The following is a 13,440-nucleotide window of genomic DNA, read 5'->3' as shown; positions in this document are numbered from 1 at the left end:
TATATAGAATTCCTCAAATATACATCAGTATCTTCCTTGGGAATAAAAAAGAGGTGTTTTTTTTTATTTACATTTATGAATTTTCCAAGAAATAGTAATAAATAATTATAAACATCTGGTCTGGTTTCAAAGAGTCACCCAAAAAGCACAATTTTTGACTGATACAAAAGTTTGGGGATAAATTGCTTTTTATCAAATGTGAAAAATCAATCCAAAATACTTTGCAATAAACAACCCCAAAATAAGTTCAATAATTGATTCTTCAAAGCGATGACAAAAGGAGCAAGTTTATGATTTACTAGGTAACAATTATGAATTATTTTAAAAGAGATTTAAATAACTGTATTGGTTAGAAGCCGCAAATCTTTCCATTCTATGTCACCGAAAACTCACACAGAAAGTATTGTCAGGTCACCATTTTTCTCATTAAATATATTTCTAAAGGTGCTGTTGACATGAAATGTTCTCCAGATGTCGGTAGCAACCCAAGTAATCCATGCATACAAAGAAAACAATACAAATAAGTTCAGAAATCAAGTTCTGTGCAATAAAGTTTTATTTTATTATCATTTTTTCCCTTTTTTTAATTGCAAAACATATGCAAACATAATCAGAGAAAACAAGATGAAATCTTTGACAGCATCTACACTTATATCAACAACAGCACCAACATTAGTTCATGTATACACACAGAGAAGCGCATTATTATAACATGAACCTGTCTTTAAACACATCCTCAGAAATCCTTGCTGTTTATAAGTCTAGGGATGAAAAGCAAGGAAATGATGAAGACACAAAGAGGACTTGCACCAGTTTTGCTCACAAATAAAGAATTGTGCATACAAAATGAAAATAATGAACATATTCAAGAGAAACCTGTTTGGGGTTTCCATAGTAACAAAGAATATCTTTGAGGACAAAGATGTTATAGTGCCAACAATATAAAAACTATACATGAACAAATGTATAATATATATCAATATAAATGAACAAATGTCAGAATAAACAGAAATGGAGGAGTTTTTAGAATGGATCTCTTTAACCTAGTTATACAAAGATATACAAATCTTTCTTTTTATTAGAATATGTTTGTTGTTACACTTCCTGTCTAAAATGTTAATAACCCTAAACCAAAAGCACAACAGCATACACCCTTAACCAAACATGAGGTGGCTTCTGCCCGGATTAAACCTGCTGGTGTGCACTGCATTATATACTGTATTTAATTATGTATATATTGCATTCTTTGGGACGCACGCCATCATCTGCTCAAAAACTACAGACAACACTACAGGTAGGGCGTGACGTCATCGCGCTGCGTGTGACGTCATGCTGTAGCGTCGCGATAAAGTCGCTCCGCAGTCCGCCGGTCATCGTGATCGAGTGTGATGCTTCACGCGCTGTATCCGCTCTCGAGGCTCATCGGCAGGGCTTCAGGTAAGACGCTGACGGTGTTTCGTGGCTTGTGTCGGTGTAGATGTCGTGGCACGTGTGTTTGAGCGTTAGTAAAGCGGTATAAAGAATATAAAGCGGATGGGAATACCGCGGTACTCGGTGTTGGGATAGACCGGGGCTAGTTGTCACACTTTATTTTCAAACCTTTCTTTATTAACAACGACAACTAATGAAAGATTTACACTGGTACTGTTAAAAGACAACAACAACAGCAGTAAAACTGCTTTATTTAGCATTAACATTTGACATATGACCTGCCTTTCAACAGCATATTAAGCGATATAGGCTCTCCAGCCAACTTTAAGCAGTAAAAAAGTCAATGTTTCTTCTTGTTGCAGTTATTATTTGTATGTCTTGTCATAAATGCCTATAAATGAAAACACTGAAAGAAAAAAGTGAATACGTGTGAATCAAAGAAAGAGCAAAAACTGACAAATGTATCAAAGCGAAGACATTGTGTTCAGTAAGTTGAAATAATTGAAAAACATAAAACACAGATTTGACTTTTTAGATCAAATCTGCTTTCATTATATAGTTATGTAATAATGATTTACGTCAGTCTGGTTTTATATTGTTCACTTTATACCCAGATATGTGTTCTTCTGATATTCAGAACACACTGCAGATTGGGACACAACTGTTCACTAAAAAAAGAAGTTATTATTCAGTAACTTGCATTTTAGACACAATATCGGTAGATACTTTCTCTCTTGTTTCCAGTGTTTTTGCTCTGCCAGTGGAACTTATTTCAGATCCACTGCAGAATTAACTGCTGCTACATCTCCAATAAAAATAGCAGTGTAAAAATACCATGAATCATGAATCAGCTTTTTGAATGAGTCACTTAAATTAATTGTTTTTTTAAACACTTTATGTGTTTGTAGTTCTGATGTAACAAAGAGTAGTTCTTTGTAGTGCTGCTGCAGAAAGAAATCTCCTTTAAAATCTCCGCCACTAACACACAGACTGACAGTCTCTCTGAAACAAACCCAGACAAGAGGAATATAACTCTAGTATGACACTAAAAGCCTTAAAGGGGTGATATGATGTGATTAAAATTGTTCCTTTCTCTTTGGAGTGTTACAAGCTCTTGGTGCATAAAGAAGATCTGTAAAGCTGCAAAGACTAAAGTCTCAAATCCAAAGAGATATTCTTTATAAAAGTTAAGAGTCAGCCACACCTACCTAAAACGCCTCATTCTAACACGCCCCCACATGTCTACATCACTATGTGGGAAGATTTGCATAACGCCGCCCAAATGTTCACGCAAAGAAAGAAGGCGTAACTTTTATTCTCGCTGTAGTATTGTTGCTGCCACCGCCACCATGTCGTGAAGACGCTGTGTGCTTCGTTGTTCATTGTTTTTACTCGCGATCTTTACAACACGCATTACATTACGTATTTCCACTCAAGCCCCCCGGCATTTGAAAATTATGACATTTTAACAGCCATAAAGTATTGTAATTGTACAGTTGTAATGTAAAATAAATGTCATTACTTTCCTTAAATACTTTTTTTTTACAGTGAAATATTGCAATATTAACATTTATATTGTTTTTATTTAGTCATTTGTTGTATATTTTTACATTTACATTTATACATTTAGCAGACACTTCAATCAAAATCAAAATCAACAAAAGAACAATGATATACAAGTGCTATAACATGTCTGTTAGTTTAACGCAGTACACATAGCAAGGTTTTTTTATTATATAATAAATAAAAAGAAAACAGATAGAATAGAAAAAGAATAGAGCAAGCTAGTGTTAGAGACCTTTTTGCTTTTGTTAATTGTATAATAAATAAAAAAAGGAATAGATAGAATAGAGCAAGCTAGTGTTAGTTTTTTTTAAGAAAACAAGCAGTAAATGAATCGAGTGCAAGTCTAAAAGGCAAGTCTTTTAAAGAATAGAATTAGAATAGAGATTGCTAGAGTTAGAGGGTCAAATAAAGATGGAAGAGATGTTTTATTTAAGATTTTTATTTAATAATATTAATAATAATATTGTTATTTTATAGCCATATTGATTGATATATAATAACAACATTTTGGACAAATTCTGCTGCCTTACAAATTAACACCGCAAACCTGTATTGTTTTTAATTGGAAAAATTGCAATTTATGTTTTGAAGTGTTTGAAACCACTACTAGAGGAAATAAGCATTTGTTCAATAGGATGTGACAACTAGCCCCTGACACCCCATGTGACATACTCGCGTGTTTCGGTTGGCATGTGATCTCATTGCATTTCAGAAACAAGGATATTGCATGCATTCATATGGATCTCGTTTGGGATCGTGTCAGAAGTGCAGTGGGGATGGAATCGACCTTTTTTAACATGCCCTTGGTACTTATTTTGTTTGTGGCACCTGTAGTTTTTCAGCACCAGTTGCTTCAGAAAATGTTTATTTTTCCAAAATAGATCTGTCACTTTTATGTCTTCTGTCTCTCCACAGAACTGTGGTGCAAGGCGCCGTTTGTGTACGTTAATGGCAAAGAGGTTTGGGATGGTGGCGGTGCTCTTTCTGGACCGCAGCAGACGGGCCTGTTACTGCAGTGGAACAGCACGGTAAAAACATCCACCGGTCCTGATCCAAACCGCACGGACACTGAGAGTCCTCACGGAGCGCTGGTAGATCTACTAGACGTCTGTGAGCTGAAAAAGACACCAGAAGAGTTGAACAAGGAGGAAATGCATGAAGATGTGCACAAACCACTGCATTACGTCAATCAGATGGAAACTCCTGCAGCATCTGTGTGTGACGGAAACGTTGGTGTGAGAGTGTGTCGGCGGTCAGAGAGGACAAACAGTGACGTAAACCTCTCAGAATCAGCGCTCGGGTGTCTAGAAGAAACAAATGATTCTGAGTTTTCCAGTATTGAATATCAGAGTCACTCAGATATTGATAACATGCTCTCTGCATTCAACCAGCTTGATGCACATGCTGAAACAGACCGTGAGGTGGATTCATCCATGTCAAATAGACTCACTCATCCCAGCACTGACATCTTCCTGGGGTTTGATTCTGACGCTGGGAATGAAGCCCTTGGCAGCCCAGTGTTTGATTTGGCGGCTTTGCTTGCAGACTCTCAGCAGGTTCAGACACCAGCGGAGCCCATCGGCTGGCATTTTCCCGTGGGCCTTGGGCTGTCACAGATGTGTTATTGCCCTTATGTGCAGTTTCCTGACGTCAGCTATTATCCTGCGCTTCAGGATAGTGACGGCATTGAAGGTGGGAACCCCATATTTAACACCAGACAAAAGTTTGGACTTGTGTTTCAATTACTGAAATTAATTTTAAAAATATTTTACAAACGTTAATGCAAGACACTACAGGCAAACAGTGTTTTTCATGCACTGGTCAATTTTGAGATTTTGGGCTATTTTACTTCTTTAAAATATCTTTTTTTCAGACTAGTGAAAAGACAACCAAAATACACACTTAAGTGTTTATTTTATTGCAGTTTATCTATTTGTAGATGTCAATTGAATTTTTTACTTCATTTCAGCCGCGCTTACATACACCAAATTTTCGTTATTTTCCTCGCTATACAGTACATTCTGAAGGGTTTTATAGAGGGGGTTGTTCATATATCATTCACACTGATTTATGTGACATTTTATTCCTAAAAACATGGTGAAATTGTATTTTTTTTTTTCTGCCTGTTGACAGTACTTTCTGGTAGGGATGTCACGAGAACCGATACTATGGTACTAAGTCGGTATAAACATTTTAAATTCCTGCCGGTACTTGTTTTTCTTCAGTAGCGCAAGTACCGATTGTACCGAAGGTAGCGACTAGCGAGGCTGCAAATCTTCCAGAACTGACGGGGGCCAGGCAGAGCATATGACTGGAAGTGTTTCAGTTGGTCCTCACAGGGTTAAGAAGAAGAAAAAATGCCTAAAAACCACACATTCAGTTGCAATGACTCACTTATTAACAGTGACTTGCTGCCACCTACTGGCGGTTTTAATTTCACATTTAAAGTATCTTTTTATTATTTAAATAATTTCAAATATCAGTATTCAACGTTTTATGTTTAATATATCAGAACAGTATTTATGCATTTGTAATTGCAGGTTAAATGCATTCATGTCCTGCATTAATCAGTGTGTAAATGCATCTAAACGCCACTTCAGACGCAGCTTCTGTTTCTCCTCTGCATTGCAAATTTTTTTGATACTGATTTCATTTGCTTGGTAACAGCCCAAATGTCTTATTATTCTAATTCAATGATTAAATGTAAGAATTTGACTCATAAGATAATGTACACGTTTAGAAAAAAATGCTTTATAAAGGTAAAAATGCCCAGAAAAAGGTACAAATCAATTTAAACTTATTGGAAAAGATTAATTTCTATCTGACCACCACACAGAATATGAAGAATATCAAAAACTTCAGAAGTCAGCTGTCCACGAAAGTCCTTAAGATACCAGCACAATAACACACTCAGCAAAATATCATCTAATTAACGTTATTAATAAAATCCCAGAAAATATTGAGATATTTTGTCAATATCGCACACCTCTAATCACAGCAGAAGTATTGCACATTCTCCAAGCAACACTCTGCGGTGTTTTGTTACTGAATGATTCAGCGTTTTGAACGAATCAGTTGAATGAATGACTCAATGACTCACTCATTAAGTGACTTACTGCCACCTACTGTTAGTTTAGTATGTTGAAAAGTATGCATTTCCCCCCCAACATTTCTTATTTGTATAATCATAAATGTATTTAAAACATTAATCTCATAACATTTATATCCCTAACAATAACACATCTGGGCCCGTATTCACAAAACATTTGATCTTACCGCTAAGAGTTCTCCTAAATAGCAGTAAGAGTTTTCTCTTAAAACCTATTCACAAAGCTGCTGAGACAAACATTTACTAAGGGATAGAGAGAAGTCTTAAGCTCAGAGTAAGGGAGCGGGGTTACCTTGTTGCTATGGATGATGTCAGCATGCTTACTAATTATGCACACAGTGATTGGCTGATAGGAGAGGGGAGGGGTCTCTGTCAGAGATTTATTCATAGAAATATTGCAGAGTGCAATGTTAGGTTTAAAAATGTTAATTGCCACATTCAAATAAAGATTTTAAAATGCAGGCTAAGTGTCACTAATTAAACAATATAATATACGTATATGTATATGTTCAGCTAATTGTCAGCCTGTATGCTTCTCGTAAACATATGCATATATGCATATAAACAGCCTTTTAATTAACAGAGGTTAGAATAATCATGGCTGACAGTTAGACATGCAAACAAAAAAGAAAACCAAACTAGACACGAGAACAGCTGTTATTTCTTGCCCAATTGGTTAATGAAAACGAGGACATAATCAAAGGAAAATTTGGAGTTGGGATAACCTCCAAAACCAAAGGCGATACCTTTATAAAAGCTCATTATCGTCAAATGTTTCTAAAATGTTTACGTTCCGAGGCAGATTGCTGGCAACAGCTATTTTAGGTTAGTTTGTGGCTTGGTTTTAGTGATTTAGGAGTCCTCTTCACTGCTCCTAACTCTTCACAGATTTAGGAGCTAGTTTTAGTGCTGAAACGCTTTCTGAAATACTCCTAGAGCAAAAATGTAGGAGTCCTAAATTTAGAACAGACATGCCCATTATTTTTAAGATTTTCTCCTAAATTGGCGAGTTATGAGCTACTTTTAGCCTGAAGATGTTTTGTGAATACAGGCCCTGGACTCTTTTTCTAAGGACACTACTGCACAGAGAAACGCAAGGTTTGTCCCAGGGCTAAAAGTGTGGTGACAGATCAGGATCTTCTGAAAGACATGCTGTCATGGCCACCAACTCCACACTGAGAAAAGCGATGCTCTGCATGGGGGATAGCTAGTTGTTTTCCTGGTTGCTGAAGGACTAGGTCCCTGTGAGCACACAACAACTCTCAAGAGTGAGATAGGATTAACCAGTCGTAGAGGTAGTTAAGGTTGCAAATGCCCCTTTCCCTTGTCAAGGCAAAGGCAGCCTCCAAGACTTTTGTAAATATACAAGGGGACAGGGACAACTTGAAGGAGAGGACCTTGTACTGATATGCCGTCCCTCGAAGGCAAACTGTGAAAACAGCCTGTGCTGAGGAAGGATCGAGACCTGAAAATACACATCCTTCAGGTCTATCTTGTGTCAGAGACACGTCAGCATGTCAAGTCAAGTCACCTTTATATAGTGCTTTATACAATACTGATTGTGTCAAAGCAGCTTTACAGTGTCAAACAGGAAAATAGTTTGTTAATAATGCAAGAGGACAATAAGAGTAATTTTTCCAGCTAAAGCAAAGTCCCCTTAAGGCAAGTCATGTCACTCGGTGGCCATCTTTGAAATGGCTCTCGGGCATGCAAGTGCAGCTCCCATCTCTTTGAATTGGAAAAATTCTCCAAAACTGTTCGCCAAGCTTATAATTAAATTTCATATTTGAAATCACCAATGAAATCTAACAAAAACTGTATCATAAATGTTGTTTATTTTGCTTAAATAGCGTTTAAAAAAGCGTATTTCTCAGGCTAGACCAGCCAGTGCGCATGTGCAGTCCTAGGCTCACGTCTCAGAATGCAGAGTGTTTCTATAGCAAGCGGGACTTCTAAATAGCAGCTGCAGTGATGCGATGACTTTAGTGATTGGCTCTTTTACTCAGAAGGCGGAACTTCGTTTGATCGAGTGGCCATATTGAGCGTTGCATTTTACCCCATTCAAAATGATACGAGTGACATGTCTTGGGTATTCTATAGTCTTTGGCTAAAGTCAGTCCATTGATGATTCAGTGCTGTCGTCATCATCCAGTTCAGTTCTCTTCCAATAGTGTCTGTGCAGTCAGTCAAACGTCCCCAACTAAGCAAGCCAAAGGCGACAACGGCAAGGAACCAAAACTCCATCGGTGACAGAAATGGAGAAAAAACCTTGGGAGAAACCAGGCTCATTCTCCTTTGGCCAGACAAAACCAGCATGGCATGGTTTAATTCCAGGCTGCAACACAGGTCAGATTGTGCAGAGGACTTGTCTCCACCATCCTCACCTTTTAGTGAGGTGAACAGGACACCAAAGTATCTGGGCACCTGGCAAATTTGAATGCATAGCCCAGCCGGATCATCCTAATTAGCCAGTGTGATGGGTTGGGCACCGCTAGCCATGCATCCAGATACTGCACTAATGGCACCAAAGGGACAATGTCCGGCGAATCCACGTTGGGTAGCTTGCGGCAAGATGGAGCAAGGTCTGCCATGTTGGGAGGCCTCTTGTCTCTTAGAAATTGTGGCAAACGGTGTACAAAAGCACCTACCTTGGTCCGGAGGCCCGATGGTGTCTGGCCCTAAAAAAAATGTCATCCCTTCCTCTGTCGCCCTCTCCAACTTTTCCTGGGTCAGACCCAGGGCTTGTGCCTTAAACTTTGTAGTCCGTAGAGCATAAACGGTTGCCAAACACAGTTAATGCATTACCTCTGGGTCAGGACTAACCTTGTGCAGATCTCTCAGTGCTTTGGCCAGCAGAAGTAAACGGGAGCTTCGAACAATTCCTCCACTCCCCAACTTTCATTGGCCTATTCTAAATACATCAGAGGTGTTTGGTGCTGACATGGCATTAAATAATAATATACTACTACTAATACTCAGAGGTGTTTGGGGCTGCAAAGAGTGACCCCTAGTGTCTGTCATTCAACACAATGTGGAAGTGAGTGACAGAAAGTAATGTAATATCAATGTAAACTGTAGTAATATTTCATAATATTAATGTTTTTATTTATTTAAAGATTAGATGTTTGACTGCTAGTGTAACTTACTCATATATTGTGCTATGTAGTTGTTTTGACTACCCAGTCTTCCATTAAAATCATGCTTTTTCTATGTCGAAGTGATGTGGCGGGTGTGGGAGGATCTTAGTGAAACCCACACCGGGGCCTTTGGGGACACAGCTGCTGTGTTTGACTTCAGCATCATGTCTTACAACATCCTGGCTCAAGATCTGCTAGAAGCAAATCCACAGCTGTACACACACTGTCCAGAGGAAGTGTTAGTGTGGGACCAGCGACTCCGGACCATCCTGAAGGAGCTCCAGATCTGGGAACCTGACGTAAGGCGACACACAACCCAAAACCTATAAATATATCTGGTGTTGGTTCGAAGCAATATCATTATTTCCTTTTTTGTACAGATTATTTGTCTTCAGGAAGTTCAAGAAGATCACTTCCTAGAGCAGATCTATCCTGTCCTGACTGACATGGGTGAGGAACCAAACATAAGCGATGCACTCCATAACAGTCCATTTGACTGGTGCACGTCTTCTGACGTCATACAATCGTTTTATATGAAGAACAGGCCCAAATGTAAGCTGTACAGTGGAGAAGGTATGACGTCTTCTGAAAGATGTCATACAAACGTCAAGACGTCATACGTCAAGACGTCATACAAACAGACGATCGTATGACGTCTTCTGACGTCATACAATCGTTTTATATGAAGAACAGGCCCAAATGTAAGCTGTACAGTGGAGAAGATAATGGCACCATGCATAATGAAATAAATGACCCGATGATGTGCAGATAAGGACAAGTCAAGTCATGATGATAATATAGCTCACATTTTGTGATGATAGAAGTAATCAAGCAGTTGAAATTTGATATAGTATATATCAATTTATGTGAGTGTACTGTATGTATGCAGATCAAGTTGGAGATGCGTATAGTATATGTATAGTTTATTTAGTGTCCTGTATTACGAAACTAATAATACATTTCACTCTGTGCTTCCAAATGCAGTATTAAAGGGGTCCAGCAGTTCAGACGTCACCTTCATTTTGTATTTGAAGAGCCTGTTTGCCAGAACGTGTCATTTACAATTGGACTGTGTCATTTGCATACTAAGCCATCGAATCCAAATGCAGATTTTAACATGCATGGCTGGAAATAAGATTTGAGAGCTTTGTTTGTTGGTTGAAATCAGTCAGACTGGTAATAAGTTGTGAATTTGCAGGTGTGTTCAGAAGTTGTTTCCTGTTAATGACAATTAACAATTGAACTTTTTTTTTTACCCAGGTTACACCTGCATCTACAAACGCCGCACTGGGACCAAAACGGATGGCTGTGCGGTGTGTTATCACAGCGACCGCTTTACCCAGCTTTCCATCAATCTGCTGGAGTTTCGCCAATCGGACTGTGAGCTGCTAGATCGTGACAACGTGGGCATTGTGCTGCTCCTCCAGCCGATGGCAGGGCAGAATGAAGCGTTCAGCCCCATATGTGTGGCCAACACACACCTGCTGTTCAACCCCAGGAGAGGAGATGTGAAGCTCGCCCAGCTGGCCATCGTGTTTGCTGAAATTGACATCATGATCAAAAAATGCAGGAGTGAAGGAAGACGCTGTGAGGTGGTTTTATGTGGGGACTTTAACGCTTTACCCAACAGCCCTCTGTGGAATTTCATCACCACCGGACAGCTTTACTACCACGGGTTACCTGCTTGGATGGTGAGTAGGGCTAATTTTGAGTATTTGTCGAATTTAAAATAAAAATCCAATGCAAAAACGTTGCATTCGAATTTTAGGTGTGCTTCAGGCAGCCTTATCAGTGGCACACAAGATGCCATGACGATGTAAGTGTCATTGCATTTGAATGCTTTTGTTAGTCTATCCAGTTGAACCCACTGGATTCGGCGCTGCTGCGTTGTTCATTCAAAATATTGCAGAAAAAGAGAACATTGTGGAGATGTTGTTTACGTCAAAACTGAAACCAAGCCGTTCACACAGAACGCATATTTATAGCATTTTTTTAGAGGGATATCTATCAGCGTTGCACTCGCGTCTCGCACAAGAGAGCCGCATGTTTAGAAAGCCATGTAAAATTAATATAACTTCAACTTTTAAAAAACATTTCTTGAGACTTTATGGTGGTTTTCCCCCATCCTAACGCATCTCATGTTTTTAAATGAAAAAAGTACTCTTTGTGATTTGGTTTTCGGTCCTTTGTATTAAACTATACATACATGATGCTGTTTTGTTTCTAATTGTTTAAGCAATGTAATTAATTATATATGGTTTATAGACATTATTTTAAACATTATGCACTTTTTTTCGAAGATAGTTGTGTTATTTTATTGCTTTGAATAAACGTGCATTTGTGATATTTTGCTCGATGCGCCCTCTTGTGGACTCAGGAGAGAAGCCAAAAGCTTTTTTTCCCCCTAACTGAAATTATGCCTTTTAAATTCGAATATAATTCGAATATTGATAATATTTAAGAACAAAATTTGAATGTAGTTTATCCATTTTGACAGCTCTAGTGGGGAGTGACCCGACGACAGTCGCAACATAATATAACTGTCTAGAAGCCGACTGAAGAAACAATATTCTGAAAGTCAGACATTTAACTTATAAATAGATTTAAATATCGGTTGTTTTGCTCTATTAAAAGATTTAAATATCGGTTGTTTTGCTATATTAATAGATTTAAATATCGGTTGTTTTGCTATATTAAGAGATTGAAATATCGGTTGTTTTGCTCTATTAAAATATTGAAATATCGGTTGTTTTGCTCTATTAATAGATTGAAATATCGGTTGTTTTGCTCTATTAATAGATTGAAATATCGGTTGTTTTGCTCTATTAATAGATTGAAATATCGGTTGTTTTGTTCTATTAATAGATTTAAATATCAGTTATTTTGCTCTATTAATAGATTTAAATATCAGTTATTTTGCTCTATTAATAGATTTAAATATCGGTTGTTTTGTTCTAGTAAGAAATGTTTATATTTTCTGTTTTGCTCTATTAAAAGATTTAAATATCGTTTGTTTTGCTCCAGTAAGAGATTTAAATATCGGTTGTTTTGTTCTAGTAAGAGATTTAAATATTGGTTGTTTTGTTCTAGTAATAAATATTTATATTTTCTGTTTTGCTCTATTAAGAGATTTAAATATCGGTTGTTTTGTTCTATTAAGAGATTGAAATATTGGTTGTTTTGTTCTATTAATAGATTTAAATATCGGTTGTTTTGTTCTAGTAAGAAATGTTTATATTTTCTGTTTTGCTCTATTAAAAGATTTAAATATCGTTTGTTTTGCTCCAGTAAGAGATTTAAATATCAGTTGTTTTGTTCTATTAAGAGATTTAAATATTGGTTGTTTTGTTCTAGTAAGAAATGTTTATATTTTCTGTTTTGCTCTATTAAAAGATTTAAATATCGTTTGTTTTGCTCCAGTAAGAGATTTAAATATCAGTTGTTTTGTTCTAGTAAGAGATTTAAATATTGGTTGTTTTGTTCTAGTAATAAATATTTATATTTTCTGTTTTGCTCTATTAAGAGATTTAAATATCGGTTGTTTTGTTCTATTAAGAGATTGAAATATTGGTTGTTTTGTTCTATTAATAGATTTAAATATCAGTTATTTTGCTCTATTAATAGATTTAAATATCGGTTGTTTTCTATTAAGAGATTTAAATATTGGTTGTTTTGTTCTAGTAAGAAATGTTTATATTTTCTGTTTTGCTCTATTAAAAGATTTAAATATCGTTTGTTTTGCTCCAGTAAGAGATTTAAATATCAGTTGTTTTGTTCTAGTAAGAGATTTAAATATTGGTTGTTTTGTTCTAGTAATAAATATTTATATTTTCTGTTTTGCTCTATTAAGAGATTTAAATATCGGTTGTTTTGTTCTATTAAGAGATTGAAATATTGGTTGTTTTGCTCTATTAAGACATTGAAATATTGGTTGTTTTGCTCTGTTAAGACATTGAAATATTGGTTGTTTTGTTGTCTAGTAAGAAATTTAAATATTTTCTGTTTTGCTCTATTAAAAGATTGCAATATTCATCCTGTCTGCCATTAATCAAACAACAGTGAGAGAAAATCTCTCACTGCTTTTGACTAAATCACTTTTGTAACTGTAATGAGAAGAAATTAAATAATAATAATATTAATGCTAATATATATAATGTGTGTGTGTATGTGTATATATATATATATATATATATATAT

At 36.7% G+C, this 13,440-nt stretch overlaps 1 protein-coding gene across 4 annotated transcripts in view; it reads left to right on the top strand.

The window, feature by feature from the left end:
- The first annotated feature begins 1,354 nt into the window (after positions 1-1,354).
- angel1 (angel homolog 1 (Drosophila)) overlaps positions 1,355-13,440 on the top strand; it is a 22,868-nt gene continuing 10,782 nt past the window's right edge. For all 4 annotated transcript variants that reach the window (XM_016237405.1, XM_016237406.1, XM_016237404.1 and 1 more), the window contains exons 1-5: positions 1,355-1,437; positions 3,913-4,689; positions 9,325-9,542; positions 9,624-9,693; positions 10,504-10,934. In XM_016237405.1, the coding sequence (XP_016092891.1) occupies positions 1,389-1,437; positions 3,913-4,689; positions 9,325-9,542; positions 9,624-9,693; positions 10,504-10,934 (1,545 nt within the window). In that variant the 5' untranslated portion in view covers positions 1,355-1,388. The remainder of the gene's footprint in view (positions 1,438-3,912; positions 4,690-9,324; positions 9,543-9,623; positions 9,694-10,503; positions 10,935-13,440) is intronic.

This window comes from Sinocyclocheilus grahami, unplaced genomic scaffold (assembly GCF_001515645.1).
Source record: "Sinocyclocheilus grahami isolate Dianchi unplaced genomic scaffold, SAMN03320097.WGS_v1.1 scaffold513.1, whole genome shotgun sequence".
Taxonomy (NCBI): Eukaryota; Metazoa; Chordata; class Actinopteri; order Cypriniformes; family Cyprinidae; genus Sinocyclocheilus; species Sinocyclocheilus grahami.
Note: the sequence above shows the minus strand (reverse complement) of the source record. Positions and strands in the feature narration are given on the sequence as shown.